Source organism: Podarcis melisellensis, assembly GCF_964234715.1.
Source record: "Podarcis melisellensis genome assembly, chromosome: 13".
Lineage (NCBI taxonomy): Eukaryota > Metazoa > Chordata > Lepidosauria > Squamata > Lacertidae > Podarcis > Podarcis melisellensis.
In genome coordinates, this window is record NC_138545.1 from 34,603,506 (window position 1) to 34,626,525 (window position 23,020).

The following is a 23,020-nucleotide window of genomic DNA, read 5'->3' on the forward strand; positions in this document are numbered from 1 at the left end:
AGATCCAGGTTTGGGTTGAGCAACAGCAGGCAAATCCAGTTCCAATGTGTTTTCCATGTTCCTAATGCTCGACTGACAACTTTGAATTTTAGATTGAAGCGGCTGCATGGATCTTGCTGTTTACACTGAAGCAATTTCTGTCCTTTTTCATGCCTTCCAACAAAGAGACGTGTGCAGGAAGGTCAGGCATTGCTGTGTGTTTTAAGGGAAAAGGACGGGGAAAATAGGAAAAAAAGAAAAATGAGAGGAAAATGTGGAGGGAAAAAAGCTACCTCAAGGTATGAAGTTACCTCAGCAATTGTTTTGTTTTTGGGCTTGCTGATATTTTATATAAAAGCTGATAGTCTTGAATATTTTATTTTTTTAATGAAAAGAGAAGTTAAGTTTCATAATTTCTTATGAGCCAGAAGTTGTTATGCAGGTCGGCAGTGTTATGAGCTCTCTATGGAGAACGACAGAGACTTCAGACGTAGCGGAAAAGATGGCAGATCTCTCTCCACCCCTAAAAACGACAGTTCGGTCTTTGCCTTACTCCGAGAATCAAATAGCCCCTCAAAAATATGGCTGGTTTAGGATCTGCACCTTTTGATTACAGTGTCCAAATCGTTGCAATTTGTGTGATTAGACGCCACCCTCAAAAAGGCATATGTAAGAAAAACAAACACCAAACTGCAGTCTAGAGTCTGGTCCTGATTTAAAATCTCTTAATTTGAATGTTGGGGTGAGTTTACTTGATCAATGTAGGTGGTTGTAGCTCTGTGGTTGGTTGCTTGGATTAAAGTTCAGGCCTGTTTATTTTCTCCGGATTTGGATATCAATGGTTTTTGCTGTTTGGCCTGCAAAAGGTGGGATTTCTCAGCCATGTTTTCCATCAGTAGGTGTTGCTGCTTGCACAGATAATGGCATTCTAGCAATAAAATGCAAAGAGAAGTCACTTGAAAACAGCTGGTCCATGGTTGATTGTCTAGGCTAGGGAGATGGTAGCTTCCCCAGCCTCATGGGACCAGCTTGTAATTTATACAAGTGACCAGGTGAGGAAATCACCAGAGACACCACACAACTGAGGGTCTTTGGTTGCATAAACTCAACCTTCACTGCAGCAAAACCAGAGAAATCAAAATGGAGGTTTGAGTTAGTCGAGGATTCGGAGGCTGATGATGATCAAGGAGCTATGCAGATCAGGAAAAAACTTAAGAATCAGAACCCAATTCTTGACCTTGTAGACATGTGACCCTCTTTTCCGCTATGATGCTGTGACATATTTTACAAAGATTACCTCAGTTTTACTGAGGAGAAGCAGGCCGTTATTTTTTTTAAGAAAAGAAAAAGAAATGGGAGCCAATTTTCGGTGTGGTTTTTGTACCTTCTCAAGGATGAAAAGCGCAACCCCAACTGATGTTATTTGAAAAGGTTTGTGGAGGGTGTTTTTTTTAAAGGAAGTTGCGCTTGCTACTCTCCATTGCACTTGGAGCAGAAAGCCCTCTGAATGTGTAATTTTCATCTGTTGTAAATGAATTCATGAGAGGCCAGCTTGACACAGATACTTCTACCCAGATATAAACTTCTTACTCACATATAAACTGGGAATTCTGGGTTTTTGAGGGTTGCTGTATTGGGCTGCTCAATGTATCTTTGCTCTTTTAAAAAAAAGTAACTACCATTTTCTGTAGAGATTATAGAGACTGAGAAGAACAGCTCCCAAATTTCACAGCTTCTAGAATAATCAAGTAGTATCAGATTTTCCTTTCGACAACACGTACAGCTAACCATATGGCTCTCTAATCTGCTTTTTTGACTGGAAAACTTTGATGTTAGCCCATGATCAATGTTATGGGGCGGGGTGGGTTTTTTTTTCTTTTTCTTTTTTCTTTTGGCCCCTTTTATCAGCTTAGGAAAATTGCAAGATGCTCTCTTGTTAGGAAAGGAAACCAGGAATGGTTTATAAAATTAGGAAGGGGGGAGGGGGAGAGTATTGTTTCAAATGCATCTTATCTATTCAGGGGCATTGCTAGATCCTTAAAAAATACTTGGGCCATGCCACAAATTTGCATATGCTTAAATACATAGCGATGCAAATTCAGGCCAACTTTTCAGAATGTAAGCAAAGAAAGGCGCTTTTAAAAGTTTTAAAAAGGAGGTGGGAGGGTCAGGGAATCTGGGGTGTTTTGCAAAAGACCTGGGCAGAGGGGCCCCTCGGTCGCCCCCAATATCACCCCTGCATCTGTTCTTTTCCCTACAGAAAGTGGGTGGGTGGTAAATCACTTTCCTTCTTTTAAAAAATAAATCTCTCACTTCTCTGCTTTTAATACAGACTTGCATAGACCAGTTTTTAATGATTATTATTCAGACATCAGCCATGACAAATAAAGTGGGTGTTTTGTTTGTCAACAGCAAGCAATTTTGGGTATTTGGTTCAAATTGCAATCTTAGGAGAGGTGGGGGGACACACACTCCCGCCCCTTTCCCATCACTCTTAGAATCAAATTGTTGCTGTGTGCAGTTTTTTAAAAGTTCTAGACAAAATGGATAAATGTTTGTTCTGGGTGGGGTGGTTGCCATTTTCCAAATAGGCATAGAATTAACCGTAAGAACCAGGCAACTTTTTGGTGTTCAAATCATTGGCATTGCAGGGATCCTGTAAACTTCCATGATAGTTTTAACAGGCCATGATTGGAAGATGGGAGCTTCTGTACGCGATGGGGCAGGGAGGGGCACTGGGTCTGTTTTTAACTATCAAATGTAGATGATGACTAGATATTGCAGTGACGAGAGTTCTGTACAAAGCTGGTAAAATGTTAAGGTTTTTGCTTTCAGTAATTTGTTGCTTTTTGTGGTTGTTCATGCACAGCCATTGGAGTCCGGTCGCACTATGTCATGCCACTAAGGCCTGCTATTTTTTCCGCCACCAAATTGTGAGTTTTGCACAGAGTTTTGCCTCTCTTTAATGTCCACATTTGTCGTTTGGATTGCCTCGAACGCTTTTGAAATTTTTGTTCAATGACTTACAGCTCCCAGTTTTACAGCTTCTGGGAAACAGAATCCACCGCAAATTTCTAAGATACTAGGACTGTGTTCGTGGCTTCAGTTGATATGAGAATTTGACATTGGACCTGGCGCCTATTTGCTGTTTCGATCTGCCTGTTCCTGCCCTTCTTCCCCCAGGACCTCAAGTTGATTCCTTCCTCCTGCTACAATCATTTTTAATTTCGAAATGGGGCTGAGATAGCCGTAATGGGGTACTGAGGGCTTTGAGTTCTCCCCCAAAGTACTAACTCCAGCTTTACCTCAAACTCTGATTGGTAAACAGCCAGGAAAGTGCTGAAAAATCCCACTGGCTTCTCTTAAAAATAAAATTAAAAAATGTTTGAACAAGCTCTCTGACAGAAAGAGTGCTGGGAATATAGGACCCCTCAGCCATTTCTCACCCATTGTCAAAAGTTAAATATGGGTTTAACATGATTGTGTAACGTGAGTAGCTTGGGAAACCATTTTTATTTAGGGTTATTTGTTTCTTTCTAACCATCGAGCAGTCTGAAAATGGCTCGGAGACAGTATGCAGAAAATCTGTAACATGTTTTCTGTGTGGCAAAAGCCTACTTGGCAAGCCAAGGAAAAGTGACTCCTTTCCAAAAGGGAGGGAATGAAAAATTATTTTTGCTGGTTACGTTAATACCTCAGCCTATCACTGTGAGCTTAACCTGGAAAGCTAGGTGCATTGGGACTCCACAAGAGCATGGTTTGACCCGTTTGCTGCCATTTTAATTATAATTTAGTGTGCATCCTATTTTGCCCCAAGAGTGAGGGTGAAGGCATCCCCTGCTTGTTCAGTGCTGCTATGCATCTTGGCTTTTATCTTCACATCATCCCAGAGAACAAGAAGCAGGGTATTTAGTATGCTGAAGTCCTTCTGAACTTGATAGGAAGCAAGTATATTTTCAAAGTCTGATGGGCATAACCAACAAAGCCTTAAGATAACAGGAAATGTCATCCTTAGCGCAACACAACTGCAAATCCAAGCCAATGTAACTGTCATGGTTCCCTCTTCCAGCCCATTGCACCCTAGGAAGTCTAGTTATTTGAGGAGCCTAGAGATCTCTTAATCAAAGAGCTCTCAGCTCCACCAGAAAACGTTGGAGATGAGGACGATTCTTTTAAACAGGCACAGAACCCTTCAGTTTGTTAACAGATGCTGAGCATTGATAGGAGGCCCTTCTAAGACCCCAATTCCCAGAGTGGTTTAACACTCAACCTCTTTTCCCTGGGAACTCTGGGAATTGCAGGTTTGTGAAGAGTGTCAGGGTCTCCTAACAATGTTCAGCACCCTCAACAAACTACAGTTCTTGAAACATAAAGAGTGTGGATGAAGCCTTTCATATCTTCATCCAGCCTTGTGCAAATTAAGCTGGTATAAATACCTCACTCAGGCTGTGTTATGGGGAACTTGGAGGGCTCAGAAGAGGCCGACAAGATTTCCCAAGGGACGGCTTGATTGCTAATACCCACCTTACCTTGCACTGAGGTGGGGGGACCTTTGTTCTAAGATGCGCTCTCCGTTTAATGTGGGGCATTAATGCGGTTGTGCCTAGCAAGTATCTCCCGCAAATCTAATGTGCACCCACTAGAATGTGCCCCAGCATCCTCGGCAATGTGATGGGGTTCGGTGTCAGGCATGCCAGGATTGCTTGGCAAACTCAGACCTGTTCAGGCACCCTAGCCTTTGCACAATGGTGGGAGAATATCCTTACTGGCCCATCTCCCTCTGCCATATGCCCACCAGCTACAGGGAGTGAGAAAGAACGAGCCTCCTCTTTCTAGAATTTGACATAAATGGAATTCATTGGCAAGCTGGTTTGGTTGTTCCTTACCTTTAAAGGCCTGCTGGAGAGGAGGAACGGGACGGTGGAGAAACTTACCAAGACTTCAGGGGCATAAATGACTTAGGGGCGATCAGGGCAGGGCAAGGAGCTGTGAAAAGCAAATAACCCTATGACCATTGGAACTTCCATCCAGGCTTATTCTGCTGGTTGTTTTTAAAGCATGCATTTAAGCAGTGCCAGGAGGCCTGGAAACCTTAAAGTGAGTGTCCTTCCAGATTCTTAGCGAATATGTGGAATATTCACAGCCTACACCACAGTTAATAATATTTTGGGATGTGGAGTTCTAAAGGTAGCGGGGTGCAGTGGAACTCTTAACGGCTAATATGTTTTGGAAAATTGACTTTGTGCTCACACTTTGGTTCTCTTAGGACCAAATCTGGAATGTTTTTAAATGGAATCTGGTCCACGGGCCAGATTACTTTCTTCTTCTTTTTTCATTTTTTTTTTCATATGCCTTCTGAAGATTTCTCAAGGTATCCCGAGTCTTAGGTCACCCAGAAGTACCGGCATATCCCAAAACGGTTGCTTAACTTGCTTTAGAATTAAAAAACAAGGCTTTGGAAGCCGGACCCGTAGCCGTGAAGAGGATTTCGACTCAGGAGGTCATAATGATCCCAGAGTCATACATCTGATCTGGCTTTTTTCTTTTTGAAAGATGGGAACAAAACAAGGTCTTTCTTTTTTAAAAGATGTGTGCCAGATATGAATTTGGCTTTTCAAAAAGTTTTTTGAAATTGAAGAGGCTCTCTCATAACTTTATTACTTGGAGGATACACAGGTGTTAATAGCTATGAAATTTACACATGCATATACTACCTCAAAGTTCACAGTAAGATACAAATTCTAGAAGAGTGTGTGTGTGTGTGTGTGTGTGTGAGAGAGAGAGAGAGAGAGAGAGAGAGAGAGAGAGAGAGAATTATCCACAGTCTGAGGCTGTTTCCCTACATAAGCCTTGAAGAAGATGGAAAAAAAGAATCCTAGGATCGTCTGGCTACCACCATTTCCCCTTAAACTGGGACAGCTACCTCAAGGAAGAGTAGTAAAGAGTATGCATTGGAATGGTGGCTTCTCTTGATTTTTGCCATACCTGCACCGCAAACTCTTACCCTTCGCTTTAGTTCTGGTGCAGTGGGATCCAGTAAAACTGGTTTAGTGGCACTGTCTGGCCAAAATACAGCAGGCGCCCAAAAGCTCACGAACACCTGTGAATTCTGCTCTCTCTCTCGAGAACTTTGTAAGTTCTGCAACAAGGAAACTCCTGTGGTGCAAGCCGAAACTCCAGTTTTTCCGACCGAGATGTGTTATTCTGAAAATCGGCAACGTTAGCCATAGCTGCTCAGAGATTACCTTCCACTTAATCTCGTGGCAGCTGGCATTGCTTGGCATGGATTTGAGGGGCGGGGTATATAGAAACATAGGAAGCTGACTTATAGCAAGTAAGGCCAATGGTTCATCTAGGTCAGAATTATCTACAACACTGACAGGTAGCAGTTCTTCAGAGTTGCAGGCAGGAGTCTTACCTGGAAATGCCAGAGATTAAACCTGGTGCTTCCTGTATGCAAGACATAGGCTACAGCCATCCTGGGACAGGGGCTTCGAGTTTTAAGGACCTGTGCCTTTGTTCTGTCCTTTCCTTGAGTCTCAAACTTGGGTCTCGAGCTGATTTTGGACTACAACTTCCATCATCCCCAGCTAGCAGATCCGGTGGTCAGGCATGATGGGAACTGTAGTCCAAAAACAGCTGGAGACCCAAGCTTGGAAAACACTTCTCTCTAGACCATAATAGACCTCTCTTATTTCACAGTTGAATTGATTCACATGCCAGAAGCACATGCAAGCATGATCTCTTGTCGCTTTTCATTCAAAGGCTCTTAAGTCTGTGAAGTCTGATATGTAGTTCAGTTACAACATCGGAGCGAATAAGCCAGTTGCTAGCAGGTGGCATTTCCAAGCCATGTGCTATGATAATGTTAATAAACAGACACACCCCTCCCAGCCTCCTGTTTGAATAGGAGAGTTTTTCTAATATCTTCAAGAAGCGACAAGCTGGATCCTGCTGCACCAAACCTGGAGAAGAGAGGGAAGAAGCCATTACCCCTTTATCTGTAGCTCCCCCCAGAAGAACTCAGAAACATGAAGACATTACGGATCTTGACTTAAGTTCCTTGGGAAAGACAGCTTGAAAATGCCTAGGGGGCACTGTTGGTGCATCCTGCTTTTCAGCCCAGGAACAACAACTGAAAATGCAAACAACGAATTTTAGTAAACAGGCTGGATAGCTTAGTCCAAGGCTGGAATTTTCTGTAATCAGGCCACGTTGGATGAGAGGGATCATCTACCAGCAGCTGCATGGAAGGTCCGTTCAGATGAAAGAGTTTGACTTGCACACAGCCAGCTGAGAATTGACCCAGGAGTTCTTCTGTAGTTGTTCTATACTGAACAGAACTGGGGGGAGGCAAGACGTTGTTCGGCCATGTCTAGTGAAAGCAGGGAAGATTCAGATAAGGTGGATGTAGGCCATATTTTACTCATCAGTAGCTTAAATCACTGTGTGCATGTGGAGCCACAAGCTGACCATTCAAGTGACGTTTTAGCAAGCATCCGTAGTAAGAATGAATGCAAGTGGTGTCTCTTATGCGGGAGAGTACAAAAACAAACAAACCCCGCAGCATTCAGCTTAAACATGTTGGAAGCTGATTGTAAGAATCTGCAAAGGGTGAGAATCACTTGCCTTCTAATAGGCAAAATACGATGGTACATCACCATTTGTTCCGTTCACAGCCTGGCTTAAATTTTGGCTACACAACCCTCTTGAAAATAATAATAATACAGTGTTAGTCTTCTCACTCCTTTAAATCTGTATTTGAATCCTGCATCTTTGTCATCGGTTACAGAATCTTTTTTACACGTTTGACTTTTTGAAAGCTAAATTATCTCCCTTGGTTTGCGGTTGGGTGTACAGGCAAAAGAGGGCAGCCGTGTCAGGCAAGGATTGATTTGATACAAGTGGCATTCAAAACACGAAGTGCATCTAGCTGGAATGGCAGTGACAGTAAACTAAGTATTAGCTATGGGGAGAGTGTCAGAGAGAAGGTGGTAAGATTCCTGTCACTGGTCCCTGCCTACAATATATAGCATTCCCCCCGCCCACCCCAAAGAAGGCGTGTGCTTTTTGATGGAATGACTGGTTTACAAAATTTTCAGGGAAACTGGCATCTTTTGGGCATTTTGTTGCCTACATACAAGATAACAACCATTTGGCGCAGGTGTCTGATTTAAATTGTAAGCAACTATCAGATATCCTGAAGCGGCGGGGGGACGGGGAGGGACCCACTTATTCCTTCAAAATACCCTTATGCTGAATATAATAAGCTGGCCTAGCCTTATCTGCCTCCTAAGGGTGGTGCAATGGCCAAACAGAGCAAGTCATGGAACAATACCTTCTGCTTCTTTGATTCTGTAATCGCAAAGGGAATACAGAATTAATTTCCTGGCTGTGCCTATAGAAATGGAACCCTCCCGACCAGGATTTAGCTGTCCGGAAATCTAAACAGTTGCCCTGTTCTAGAGTGGCAGAATCAAAGAGTGCCTAATATGTAGGGTGGAGTATTTGAGGTTGTGTGTGCATTTTTAGTTGGCGGTGTGAGTACCGCGCTCACCCACTGAACACCAGCAGCACCCATTTTAGATATAAAATCCTACTTGCACCGGTAGATGCCGTTAGCCAGATCAGAGTCTGCTGTCTGCTTCCAAAAAGCAGAAACTTGGCTGGACCAGCTTGAGTCTAGCCCTAGCACCCCTGCTTTAAAACAGCGGTGCCTGAGTAATAAAAGAGTTCAGTAGGACTCGAAAGCTCACTTCTAGCCTTTCAAATGCCTGCTTTGGTCCAGCATTTCTCCAGCAAATAGGAATCAATCTGACACTCTCCCTTTTAATCAGGGTCATTCCGGGCACTGCATGTTCATGATGGAAGAGGGAAAAGACCCCCCAGCACCAGCCCGTGCCTTGGCTTAGTTCAGGTTGGGTGCCGCCACCTCCCCAAGCCTCTCAGCCAGCGTTATCAAGCAGCACCCCGAAGTGCCTGTTTGAGCTGCATGTCATGCCAGCCTAAAGGGCATGACGACCATATATACATATAATATGAATGACTATAACCAATTCATGTTTGTTTATCTACCTCTTAGCACCAATAGATTAAAAAAATAAAAATAAAAGTAAATAGGGTAGTGGATAATACAACATGCTGTGTAGTGTAGGGAGAAAAATACTTCTGTTTTTTTTTCAAAGAAATAATTGTTCTGCTTAATAAATAAATGAACTAGAAATGATGGGCGCTCTCTGCATTTTAAAGCAGACTTGGGGGGATTTGTAGAGGGCTGTGGAATGATGGGCTAGAGGCAAGGTGTGTCTGCAGGTAAAAGATGCTTGGTGCGGCCAACGTGTTTCCGCAACGGGCGCATCGCAGAGCAAGCCGCAGTCTTGATTCCTGCTACGGAATCACTGGGACAAGTCGCTGGCCCCGATCCAAAGAACAACGGGGGCAGGGTGTGGGGCGTGTTTAAACTGTGTGTGTATGCACGCCCTGGAACATCAGGAGTGAGCAGAGTAGGCGCATACAGGAAACCACCAAGTCTGTGGCTTCTACAGGTTAGATTGCGTTTATTGCTGGGACAGAGAATCTCGGCTGCTCGGGCATCCATCTGTAAAATGGTGGCAAAATAATCCCTTGCCGCTTTGCTGTGAGGGAGGGTAAAGGCAACAGAGACTGGGAAGCAGTTTCTCTATTGAGAAACTAATTCACAGCCACAAGCTGTTTTGACAACAATGCTCTCAGGGCAGCTGCTGGTGTTCCACCAAGGCTGCATTGCCCAACTCCCCTCTACAAGCCGATTAACCCTGGTTTTTAAAGTATGTGTTAGTTTGTAAGAGCCCCGCAACCTCAACTGTTTCGCGCCCCCTTTTATGACTTTGTTTTAAATGCACCACCTGATTACTCGTTTTCTCCTCTTTCCTAACAAAACCCCATCATAAGTCCCCACTCCCATTTTCTTTCCACGGTCTTGGCGTAAGCGCTGACAAGAGTTGAGACAGCTATCCAGCAGTGATTGATTGAATTGTGCCTTAGATCCACAAGTGCATAGTCTTTTGCAAATCTTTTCCTCGTTTGAGGGTACTGAACACACACACACACACACCAACAACAACCTCACTAGATCTGTGTCAATGGTTAATTGAAATAACTTGAACTGGGGGTGGGGGTAGGAAGGACCCGTAAGAATTGTTTTGTTGGATGAGAGTCCATAAGTCCAGCTTTAGGCTAGCAGTCTTGATTCCAACAGTAACAACTTAGATGGCTCTGGGAAGATCAGAGTGAGAAATGACAGTCATTTTCTAGCCACCTCTTGTTTTGCCACCAGCATCAGAAATACTGCCTCTGAACATGGAAGGGTTAGTTTAGTTAACCTGGTGAATGTCTCTAATCTTTCTCTGAAGCCATCTCAGGTGTGAAAAAGCAACAGCAAGAAGTTTACATCTTTCAGTTACTTTGTTGGAGACCTTGTATTAAAGCTATTTTGCTACTTGGGTGTAGGTCCCAATTCCTTCAGAGCAATCGGTTGTTAAAACGATTTTATGACAAGTCACATGTATATGCAACGAGGTTATGTGAATTTGGGGGGGGGGGGATCTGTTTGCCGTACAATATTATAAGGACATGTAAAAAAAACAACAACAGCGTCCACTGTTTTCTCTTTTTTATTCTAAGCCATTGAAATCATCACAAATTCAGACTAAATCTGAAAAGCTGTGCTCTTAACAATTGTTTTCCTCCCTTTTGGTCAACTGTATTAAAAAAAAAGTTGGTTTTTTTGTTTTAATCTTTTCTCTCTTTCAATTCCCCTTTCTGTTCTTAGACTCCTTGTCTATTGCATGAGGCAGGTTAGTTGGCTCACATCCAAAGTTGCGACTACAGATGGACTGCGAACTCCATTTTTACTTCCAGCTTGGTTATTGCCACAAACTGCTTTACTCCACTGTTTCATTTTTTTTTAATAAAACAGAAAAAAATCATATTTTAATTTGTGCCCTGATTTAATATTCAAATCATTATTAGTGGTGCTTTTCCTGTGCTTTCATCCTTACAACATCCCTGTAAGGTAGGGTGGGGGAACTTTTCCAGACCAAGGGCATCTCTGAGCATACATTCCCTGAGTTTGATGGGGAACCGCAACCGACAAACCATGGCTGCATGCAAAATGCCTAGCCCAATTGAGCAGCTACAACCCTACGTGATTAGAGCCAGTAAATCGCTTTGGGAATAGGAAGTAAAGTTCTGACTTCCAATATTCCTCTTCCCCATGCAAAAAAAAAAGTTGACCAGGGTATTATCACTGACCACCTCTGACTAGGGCTACAGTTCCATTGGCTGATCTTCTCAACTATGGTTCAGTTGAGTCTGTTCCAATCACCCCATAAAAGGTATGCCTCCCTTTTTTTGTCGGGTTAGAACATTTCAGACAAAGCATCCCAAAGACCATTCTTGGGAGCAAGTCTGCAAATAGAAGATTGTTCGGGACCAGCGTCCCTCGCTCCAGGCCTGCTGCAGGAAGGGAAGTCCCAATCGCCTTGCACAGGAAGGGAATAATATGAGACAGCTCAGTAATATTTCTAAAGGCTCTGGAGTCAGGAGGGCGTCTCCAAGTTGGGCCTTCTCACCACCCCTTTCAAGGCAGTGAGCAAAACTCCTGTAATGAGGCATTAACCACTCCCTGCACCCACTGAGTCAATCCCTTCCTACTAGATTTTATCACCCATGATGGGCTGAGTTCAAGAGGGAATGCACTCAGCCTCATGGCCACAGGTGTCCTGTCCATGCCATGATCCCCTGGAATTGGTTCCCCAACAGTGCTGCTCGTGGGATCTCCTAACAGACCAGAACTAACTGGCATGAGTGAGTTTTTTGCCCTCAAAAGTGCCTTAGAGATTTTTCACAGCAGGCTACTGAGGGGTCCGTTGCAAATGAAGAGGTACCAACCAATTTAACAGTCTCTAGACAGCTCTGTTGAGCAATTCACTCAGGAAGCAACAGGGGGCTGAGATACATATACGCTCTTTGCCACAGGCACATGAAAGGTGAGGCTGTGTACTTGCACCTCTATGTGGTGGGAATCAAGCCACAACTTGTACCACCTGCGCTCCAGTTGTTGTCTAGCTTGCTTCATTGCCCAGAGGGCCTCAGAAAACCACAAATTCCTGAACTACTTGTGGTCAGACAGGGAGCTTTGGAGTGATTGTGCCGATGGCCTTATCTCCATCTCAGTATTCCACTGTGAAACGAGGGCCTTGACGGGAGCACCAGTCATACTGCCTGGAAAATTCCCCCAAAGCATTCAGGAATACCTTTGACTCCATCTGCCTCCAACTTAACTGGTCCCCCAGCTCTGGGGGGTGGGGGCAAATCACAGCCAGGCCAATCCACAACAGAAAGCGATCTGCCCATGTGAAAATAGGGTGATGGCTGCCCATTCACCAGATCCTTGCCAGTCCCCTATGTGGCAAAAACAGACCCAGGGTATATAACCTGCAGCATATGTCAGGTGCATGTTGTACTGAAACAGCTCCATGGTTGCCATGGAAAGCCATGAAGTCCAAAACCAACACCAAACCAGAGATTGGCCTGGTTGGGCAGCAGGATCGTGCAGATAAGATCCCTGTTGTGCCAGACACCAAATACAAACGTTCACATTGAGTTCCCTGAGGGACTGGCCTCATGTTGGGAATGACAGGACTTCTGGATGACAGCTGTGTGCCGCCTTGTCCCTCTGACCTTGACTGATACTGCACAAAATACCCAGGTGGACAAAGCTGGGTAGGGTCAGCCGCCGCTAACTGCTTGCCCTCCTGGTTCTCTGTAACACGCACCAGGTAGACCATTCTCAGCCATGATCAGAGCATGGCTGAGAGTTGTTCTTTTGTGGACTCACCCGGTGTTAGCCAATAGTGTCACCAGGTCAGCATAGGTACTAAAGTCTACTGAACAGCTGAACAGGGACAAGCAACATCAACAGTCTGGCTTCCCACTCTCCTGTGACGATGTCGCCTACTGCCCTTTCCATAGCTCTCTTCCCCAAGACCACTGGATCTTCCCTACCTGTTCCCTCTGACCCAGACTTTTGTCTGCTGTGTTTGGTTTTCTCCACTCCAACGCAACTGCTCAACTCCACCAAAGGAGAACTGAAGCTCTTCCCACCCTCCCCAGTTAGGAGTTATGGGAGGGACAAAATAATAGTATCCTACTCTGTGCCCGAGTGCAAGTGAACAACTGCCCCGTTAAAAGTGCAAAAGGGTCTAACCACCTCAAAGTTCACTCCAAACTAGCCCCTTACCCCTCCTTAGCCAAGAACCTTCCCACTTGCACCAGGGGCTTGACTCTCAAAACCCATAGGCAGCCCCAAACTCCACTCCACCTATCATTAAGGCTGTCTACCACAAAAATGTACCACGGGTTCTTGTTCCTGCCCCTTGTCTCCCCAAAGGAGTGGTTCCCTTTGGTGTCTCCCCTTCAAGGTTGTCCCCACTGGAGTCGGCCCATAGCTGACTCCCTTTTTAATCTCTTTCAACCCAGTTAGCTGATAATTATGCTCTTAAGAGGACCAGGGGCTTGCATTCACTCCCTTCAACACGGCCTCCTTCTGTTGCCTAAAAAACATTAAAAAAGCAACCTAAAATAAAAAACAGTGGAAAGGAAAAATGGGTCAGCATTCACAGGTTTGCTTCATGGTTTGAGCTGGCTTTAAAAACAGCCAGGGTTAAAGTCCGTAGAGGAATTGAATTCCACTTTAGCACAGCATACAACTTCCATATACTGCCTTTAACACAGAGCAGATAACAAAAATGGCCGCCGTTTCACCACACAGGCGTTTCAGTGGAAGAAGAGTGTGTTTGTGGAGATCCATGGCACTTTAAATACACATTTCACAGTAGGGTCCTGTTGCAAGAAACCCCCCAACAGGGAAGTCCCACGAAAGATGATATTAAGCAAGAGCTCTGGTTTTCAATCAGTGGGTTTTGGCCGCTTTTGTGGCTCCAGTCAGTTGCTTGTTCCAAGATAATCGAGAGTCCCTTCAGGTGAGCCCATTGCCACTTGAAAGATGCCCTCTAGGAGATTAGGGAGCAGTAGAGTTGAAAGACAACAGTCAAGCCTTTGTGTAGCATTTCATCCTGTTCTTAAAGTAATGTAAAGCCAGTTTGAACCGGACCTGCTCCTGAGTATTGGCCCGGAATCTGCCGTAAGTCTTCTCAACGTCAGCCTCTCGTGTGTTTTTCGCACTGCCGTGTGGCTGGTGACCAACGACAACATGATTGCAGGAGCCGACTCGCAAAATCCCCAGTCCATCCATAAAATATTCTGAAGGGAAGATTGGGGCGAGAGAAGTCAGTGGACTAGGGTTAGGAAACCTCTGAGCCTCCAGCTCTTGCTGGACTACAACTCCCATCATCCCTGACCATTGGCCATGCTGGCTTCGGCTGACATGAGTTGGAGTCCAGCAACACTGGGGGGGGGGGCAGTCACAGGCTCCCCATCTCTGCAGTAAGTAAATCACTTAGACAACATACTTTTGAATAAGAGACCTCCGTTCATACTTGTTCTCTGCATGTAGGAAGCACATGGAGCAGGGCCACAACTCCTGGCCAACCCACACATTAAATGCAGATGTCTCAAACATGAACTCTACAGCTGAGCAGCTGCCCTCACCTCCATGCAATCTGCTCCCCTGATCACACAGAGGTCTTGGCCATATGGCTACTACCCTTCCCACAGACATCTGGTTTGCTCCTGTGTGAACTTGATTCTGGATTATCATTAGATGGGCCTTTGGCCTTAGGCTTTTCTTAGGTTCTTATGATGGCCATGCCAAGAGCAGAGGGCATTGTGCAGGCTAACCCCTTTCAGATGCCTGTGTATTAGGGAGTGTGGGTGACCACTGGGATAAGATAACTTAGCAAGCCAGCCTTCTCAAAGGCTTTCAAAGCAGAGGCTCAACAGTAATCTCTTGGGGATGTTTTCATTCTGGGCTTGATGGCCTACACTCCCCCCTCCAACTCTATGATTCTATGAAAAGGAAGACAGGAAACTCAATTTGCAATGCTCATTCTGACCTCACCCGGAAAATTAGCTTCTGAAAAAGACAGGGTTTCAAACAGGTGTGGGGCTTCTAGCCTGGGCGCAAGTCTCATTTTTGACCCATGGGGCCTTTCCTCTCCAAACCACACCCACCTGCCCCTACACCACGGGGGACCAGTGACATAGCATGGGTTGCTAGTGCCCGGGGGGTGGGGTGGGGGAGGTAGGGAAACGGACGGAGTACCCATGCACATCCAACTGCCTAATGGCGCCCACGTCACCCAGGAGATTGCAGCCACAGAGATGAGAAAAGAAGAGTCGATCCTTTATCTGGAGAGGTCACTTCCTGATTCGTATGGAGAAGCTACTTTTAAACAGAGTCCAGCAATAGAAGCAAGCAGCTGTATTGAGGCAGCACCGGGTTGAAATTTTGTGCCCAGGGCAACTGCCCCTCTGCCCCCCCCAAACTATGCCACTATAAGATGACCTACTTACTTTCCGCTGGTAAAAGGTAAAGAACCCCTGGACCGTTAAGTCCAGTCAAAAGGGACTATGGGGTTGTGGCGCTCATCTCACTTCAGGCTGAAGGAGCCGGCATTTGTCCACAGACAGCTTTCTGGGTCGTGTGGCCAGCATGACTAAACCGCTTCTGGAGCAATGGGACACTGTGACGGAAACCAGAGCGCATGGAAACGCCGTTTACCTTCCCGCCGTAGTGGTACCTATTTATCTACTTGAACTGGTGTGCTTTTAAACTGCTAAGTTGGCAGGAACTGGGACACAGCAATGGGAGCTCACCCCGTCGCAGGCGGGGATTCGAACCGGCGACCTTCTGATTGGCAAGCCCAAGAGGCTTGGTGCTTTAGACCACAGCGCCACCAGGGACAATGTTAGCACTATATATAATCTGGAGGTTTGTGGAGTGGGTGGGGCATGTGACCTTACCTGAGTGAGCCACCCTTTGCAGCTTAGGGTCGAACCCAACACGCCTGCTCTCCTCAGTACGAGCGAGGAAGAAGTTGACTACGCCGCTGGCGAGCACACAATTGGGAAAGCCTTTCAAGCGGTGGTAAGAGCCATATCAGATGTGCAGACAACTGCTGTCCTCTCCTTCCTCATAGATGACCTTAAACTTGTAGTCATTGCCACCAACGCTGCCTCCAACCTATAAACCACACAGGCTCCTATCAGCACTTGACAGACTTCACCATGGTACTGCTGCCATTGAAACGCCAAGTCCTTTTCACAGCAGGGTTGGGGAAGCTGTAGATATTGTTGGGCTCCAACTCCCCTATTCCTGACCACTGGCCATGCTGGCTGGAGGTGGAGTCTAGCAATATTTGGAGGTCCAACACTTCCCCATCCCTGGACTAAAAGATGCACCCAACTAATTGGACAGCTGGTTACATATTAAAACTGGCAATTCTTTCTAGAAGAAGAATCTGGACAGACTACAGATGGAAGGATATTCTCACATGGAGTCTTCAAAGATGATGCTTGCATGGGACATGTGGATGCAACCTCCGAAAATGAAATATGCTTCCGAATGGCCATTTTCTTCACCACGTGCAAATTTATACAGATTTCGCTGAGCAATTAAATGCATGCAGTTAATTGGCCTGCAATCTTACACATTCTTACCAAACCTACTGAGCACAGCGGGACTTGCTTCTGAGTAAACATGCACAGGATTGTGGTGTGAGATTTCTTCAACTAGGCTACAGCTGCAACCTACAAGCACAGCCTCCTTAGGTGCAACTGAATCTGTTAGAGCAGTGTTTCCCAAACGTGGGTCTTGAGCTGTTTTTCACACTACAATTCCCATCTTCCCCGACCACTGGTCTTGCTAGCTAGGGATAATGGGAGTTGTAGTCCAAAAACAGCTCGAGACCCAAGTTTGGGAAACACTGTGTTAAATGGATTCAGAAAGGGACCCAAAAGTTGTTAGGAGCAACCGTTGACCTCTCAGACCCATTCCAGTTGTGTGGCTTGTTTTAGGAATGCACACAAAAAATCCACACTGGCCAGAATTGGGTTGGGAGGCTAGTGGACGGCATGGCAAAAAAAAAAATACATACCACATCCAAGTTGCTGTTCTCCAACACTTCCACCAGTTTCTCGATCTTGGTGTTTGCGGTGAACACAAAATCATCATCCACCCAGAGGTAGTATTTGGTTGTGACCTGAGAGATGGCCAGGTTCCTTCCTGCAAACCAGCCCTGAGGAAGTGAATTGGGAAGGAGTATCAGGCTATGTCAGTGGTGTGTTTTTGTTAGGGGGCTCTTTCCACAGCAGAATATCTGCTTCCACCCCCTGCATAAAATTCAGCCTGTCGGTTGGGTGCTACACCTGATGTTTCCATGTAAGGCTTTAGGACAGCCTTTTTTGGTGGCCTTCCCAATGCTGGAAGGCTTCAGAGCAGGGTTTCCCAAACCCCAGCTGTTTTGGACTACAGTTCCCATCATCCCTGACCACCGGGTCCTGCTAGCTAGAGACCGGAGGGACATTGCCCAGCTCTGAGTCGTGAAGGCCAATCCCTGCAAGGCCCTTTCCACCTGGCCTAGTGGGCGGGGCCCAGACTCACCAGCTCTACTAAAGAGGCACCTGGTGAGAATGGAGGGACTATGCCTGTCAACAAACCCTAACTATTGGATTCTTTTGCCCCATCTTTTTGTGCCTGCCAAACAGCCGTGTCCTGCTTATGATAACATTTTATCCTCTTGTTAATTATGCTGTTGTTAAATGTGCTGTTTTAAATGTGCGTTCCAAGCTATGTCCCTCTGCAAACCGATTCTCTAGATCTATACTGTTCCACTGTTCCTGAGCAGCTTCAGGATCCTGGTCAGGAGCAGGAAGAGGGGGAGGTTTCCACCATTCCTCACCAGTGCTGTAATCCTCAGTCTGGTCTCTGACACCTGACAACGCTCAGCACCCTTCACAAACTTCACCTCCTAGGGTTCTTCAGGGAAAGCTGTGACTGTAAAAATGATATGCTACAGCTTTAAATTTAGAGCGCAAACTATCAAATTAAGAGGGAATTGTCTCTCTTAATAGCTAGGAACTAGGCACAAAGTCTGGAAGTTCAGCATATACCTGGGGCAGGGAACCCCAGTGTTATAGTGCTTATTAGAATCACAGAATTGTAGAGCTAGAAGAGACCCCCAGGGGTCATCGAGCCCAACCCCCTGCAATGGAGGACTCTTTCACCCAATGCCGGGCTCAAACTCACAACCCTGAAATTATGAGCCTCGTGCTCTAGTGCAGGCATAGGCAAACTCGGCCCTCCAGATGTTTTGAGAATACAATTCCCATCATCCCTGATCACTGGTCCTGTTGGCTAGAGATGATGAGAGTTGTAGTCCCAAAACATCTGGAGTTTGCCTAAGCCTGCTCTAGTGACTGAGCTATCTGGCTTGGCTGTTGGGACTGCAGCTCCCATCAGCCCCAGCCAGCATGGCCAATGGTCAGGAATGATGGGAGTTGTAGTTCAGTAACATCTAGAGAGCCACCAGGTTACCCATCCTTAGCATACATCATGGCCCATCGAGCTTCTCCATGTCACCTGCCACGCTGCTGTCAGAAAGGCCCAGGATTGCCTCACTTGACCAGGAGCTGGGAAATCCCTCTCAGCCATGGAAGAAGCCACATCTGCACGTGTCGGTAGGTACCTTTCCAAAGGGCATAATGTACTGCTCAACGTTGGCTTGTTGAATCATCTCGGGGTGTTCGCTGTCGTCTGCCACAATGACCTTTATATTTGGATAATACTGCCGTATGCTCTCAAGGAGGACCCTCAGCTTGTGGTAGCGCAAGAAAGTCTTGGTTGTGATGGTCACCATATTGCTGATGTTGTAATCTGAGGGACAAAGAAAGGGAAGGAAGAGTGAGCCAACACACTCAACAACCCACGTGGATTGGTTTCCCACGGCTGTACTCTAGGAGTCTTGTATTCAGCCTCTCATTCAAGCAGAAACATTTCCTGCCACAACCCAGAGTAGGCCTCTTCCTTGAAGGTTCTGTTCCTGAGCCACTGTTTTCACTCTGGGTACCTGCTTAGGTCACCTTTTGCAGAGTTGAAGTAACTTCTCTTCGCTACCACAGATGTAACCCATGTGGTGCCCTCCATCAGCCCAGACCCCCCACATGTCCCTATTTTCCAGGGCCAGTCTCAATTTATAGGGAAGCTGTCCTGGTTTCTGATTTGATCCGATCCCGGAATGCCCTGCTTTCCCTTTGGACGCCCCTGTTTTCACCACAGAAACGTTGGAGGGCATGGAGTTATGCAATCCCCAAGCGAAGGAGATGAGTAACTACAGTACACAACATTTAGAAGACATCTGAAGGCAGCCCTGTATAGAGAAGTTTTTAAATGTTTAATGTTTTATCAAGTTTTTATGTATGTTGGGAGCCACTCATAATAATAATTACTCTTATGGAATAGGACATCCCTATTGCCATCGGAGAAACGTTGGAGGGCATGTCAGCCCCAAGTAGTGAAATCAATGGTCAGGGATGACGAGAGCTGTAGTCCAACATTTGCAAGGCACCACATTGACTCCTCCTGCCCCACCATAAAATGAGATCCTGTGTAGTGTAGTGGTTAAGAGCAGTAGACTCATAATCTGGTGAACCGGGTTCATGTCCACATGCAGCTGCTGGGTGACCTTGGGCCAGTCAAACTTCTCTGAAGTCTCTCAGCCTCACTCACCTCACAGAGTGTTTGTTGTGGGGGAGAAAGGGAAAGGAGATTGTTAGCCTCTTTGAGACTCCTTAGGGTAGTGATAAAGCGGGATATAAAATCCAAATCCAAACTCTTGTCTGCATTGAGGTGTTCTATTTGATCTTTCTACAAAGATATAATAAATAATAATAACAAGAAATTATTTACAGTGGTGCCTCGCAAGACGAAATTAATCCGTTCCGTGAGGCTCTTCGTATAGCGGTTTTTTCGTCTTGCGAAGCAAGCCCATTGACAGCTTAGCGGATTAGCGCTACAGCTGTCAAGCGGCTTCCAGCGATCAGCTGTTAAGCGGCTTATCAGCGGAACAGCTGATAAGCGGCTTAGCGGCTTAAGAAAAGGGCGAAAAAAACCCGCGGTGGGGATGCAAGTTTTTTTTCGTCTTGCGAAGCAACCCCATAGGGGAATTCATTTTGCGAAGCGCCTCCAAAACGGAAAACCCTTTCGTCTAGGGGGTTTTTTCGTCTTGCGAGGCGTTCGTCTTGCGGGGCACCACTGTATACCCTGCCCATCTGGCTGGGTTTCTCCAGCCACTCTGGGCGGCTCCCAACAGAATATTAAAACATAATAAAACATCAAACATAAAAACTTCCCTAAACAGCGCTGCCTTCAGATGTCTTCTAAAAATCGGATAGTTGTTTATTTCCTTGACATCTGACGGGAGGGCGTTCCACAGGTCAGGAGCCACAACCGAGAAGGCCCTCTGCCTGGTTCCCCGCAAGTGTAACCTCACTTCTCGCAGTGAGGGAACAGTCAGAAGGCCCTCGGCGCTGGATCTCAGTGTCTGGGCTGAACGATGGGGGTGGAGACGCTCCTTCAGGTATACTGGGTCGACACCATTTAGGGCAGGCATCCCCAACCTTTGCCCCTCCAGATGTTTTGGACTACAATTCCCATCACCTCTGTCCACTGGTCCTGTTAGCAAGGGATCATGGGAGTTGTAGGCAAAAATATCTGGGGGGCCACAGGTTGGGGATGCCTGATTTAGGGCTTTAAAAGTCAACACCAACACTTTGAATGCTCGGAAACGTACTGGGAGCCAATGTAGGTGTTACGTGGTCTCGGTGGCCACTCCCAGTTGCCAATCTAGCTGCCACATATCTTTAGGGCACACTCCAGGCTTACTGTACATCATCTATTTTGTTTTTCTGCCAGAAACCCAAGATCCACCTACAAAGGACATATCTTTAGAATGAAGGAATTCTGAGCCCGGGAATTTGTTTTGAGTACCAGAACTGAGCTCACAGTCCTTCCCGAGAGAAACCCATTACAGGTCGCAACCACCCCTGCTTCCTGTCATTTCAGCAGTATGATTTGAGGCGGTAGGTGGAAGCATTATTTTGTTGCTGTTCTTCAGGATTAGGTGTCGGAAACCTTTGCTGTTTGGCTTAAAGTCAAACAGAGATCTACCTTCGGTTTCTATGGAAGCCGCCCAGAGTGGCTGGGGAGGCCCAGCCAGATGGGCGGGGTATAAATAATAAATAATCATTATTATTATTACCCATCTCTGCTTAAGAGAGCCAATAGAGGTGTTACATCATCATGGTTTTGCTATTTGAATGGGCATCAGAAGCTCACCTGGTCCTGGGTCAAACAGCTTAGGAAGGCCCGGCTGTTGGATGGTCACAGGAAACCTCACCTGATGAGTCCCCATGGTAAATGTCACTGGAAAGTAATGGATAGGTCGGTCAGCAGTTGTCTGTTTCTTGGCTCCCATAGTTCAGATGGCACTTGGGACCATAAACCCCCAACATATAGGAATATGCAAGCCATACTCCAAAAGTGGTGGAATCCACCCTTCTGCTTGAAGTGTCTCTTAGCAGACAATGCCCATGTCTTTTAAAAGGTAAGTCTGGATAGCTCAGTTGGCTAAAGCATGGTGCTGATAATGCCAAGGTTGCAGGTTCGAGCCTTGTATGGGAGAGCTGCATACTCCTGCATTGCAGGAGGTTGGACTAGATGATCAGGGTCCCTTCCAACTTCACAGTTCTATAATTCTGTGATTCTAAGGTACAAAACCAGCATGTGAGTAGTGAATGCCGGACATGGCTGCCTTCTGAAAAAGAAACACTGGCTGTTTATTTTGACCCTTCATGATGGGATAAGTGAGCAGTTATATTGGGGAGTAGAAGTGTCTAATTGGGCCAAAAACAATGGAGTAATTCCTTTAGGGCAGGGGTGGGGAACCTGCAGCTCTCCAGGTGATTTGGGACTCCCAATTCCCATCAGGTTTAGCCAGCTTGGCCAATACTCTGGGGGTGATGGGAAATGCAACCCGCAAAACAACATCAAATCTTGCGTTACGTGAAATACATTCGACAAACACATAAGACATAACCGGCTGTGCATTCACAGAAACAATACTCTTCTCTATAGTCTTATCACAATATCAAATATTTCTCTTGCACATAAAAGGTACAGGTAAAGGGACCCCTGACCATTAGGTCCAGTCGTGACCGACTCTGGGCTCATCTCGCTTTATTGGCTGAGGGAGCTGGCGTACACCTTCCGGGTCATGTGGCCAGCATGACTAAGCCGCTTCTGGCGAACCAGAACAGCACACGGAAATGCCATTTACCTTCCTGCCGGAGCGGTACCTTTGTGGTGCTTTCGAACTGCTAGGTTGGTAGGAGCAGGGACTGAGCAACAGGAGCTCACCCTGTCACGGGGATTCAAACTGCTAACCTTCTGATCGGCAAGTCCTAGGCTCTGTGGTTTAACCCACAGCGCCACCCGCGTCCATCTTGCACATAAAGTGCAATAATATAGACGGAAGTCGCAATAAATCAGTTCATTCATAAAGACCAAATATCTGCTAGTTTCTGTTCCACATTTGTTCATAAAGTCCAAATTGGAGCCTACTACAGTTCCACAGTGTTGACACGGATTTCCGGAATAATTCCTTGTTTTGCTCTCATGGGCTTCATCAGTGGTACATATTCTAAGTAATATAACTGAATATAATTCAACATATTTTAACAAATTAAAATTAAATAAGATTAAGATTATATAGACTATATGGACATTGTAACAAGTTGTTGTTCACTGCAGAAACCACTATGTTATTAATTCTATTATCTTGATACTTCACATTTGGTATGTACTTCTATAGCACAATTGTATATATAATTTTAATTAGACTCCAGTTTGGACTTTATGAACATATGTGGAACAGAAACTAGCAAATATTTGGTCTTTATGAATAAGCTGATTTATTGGGACTTCCGTCTGTATTATTGCACTTTATGTGTTGTTTTTGTGCAAGATAAACATTTGATATTG

General features: G+C 45.7%; 2 protein-coding genes across 3 annotated transcripts in view; one reads left to right on the top strand and one right to left on the bottom strand.

The window, feature by feature from the left end:
• The window catches only part of IGF2BP1 (insulin like growth factor 2 mRNA binding protein 1), an 81,622-nt gene extending 75,007 nt beyond the window's left edge, over positions 1 to 6,615 (top strand). For both annotated transcript variants that reach the window (XM_081884112.1, XM_081884111.1), the window contains exon 16: positions 9 to 6,615. The gene's annotated coding sequence lies outside the window, so the exon portion shown is untranslated. The remainder of the gene's footprint in view (positions 1 to 8) is intronic.
• A 3,941-nt stretch (positions 6,616 to 10,556) lies between these two features.
• The window catches only part of B4GALNT2 (beta-1,4-N-acetyl-galactosaminyltransferase 2 (SID blood group)), a 29,163-nt gene continuing 16,699 nt past the window's right edge, over positions 10,557 to 23,020 (bottom strand). Inside the window, exons 7-11 of the mRNA XM_081884277.1 lie at positions 21,317 to 21,403; positions 18,669 to 18,856; positions 17,079 to 17,219; positions 15,946 to 16,165; positions 10,557 to 14,283 (exon numbers count right to left, since the gene is read on the bottom strand). Coding sequence (XP_081740403.1) covers positions 16,082 to 16,165; positions 17,079 to 17,219; positions 18,669 to 18,856; positions 21,317 to 21,403 — 500 coding nt within the window. The 3' untranslated portion in view covers positions 10,557 to 14,283; positions 15,946 to 16,081. The remainder of the gene's footprint in view (positions 14,284 to 15,945; positions 16,166 to 17,078; positions 17,220 to 18,668; positions 18,857 to 21,316; positions 21,404 to 23,020) is intronic.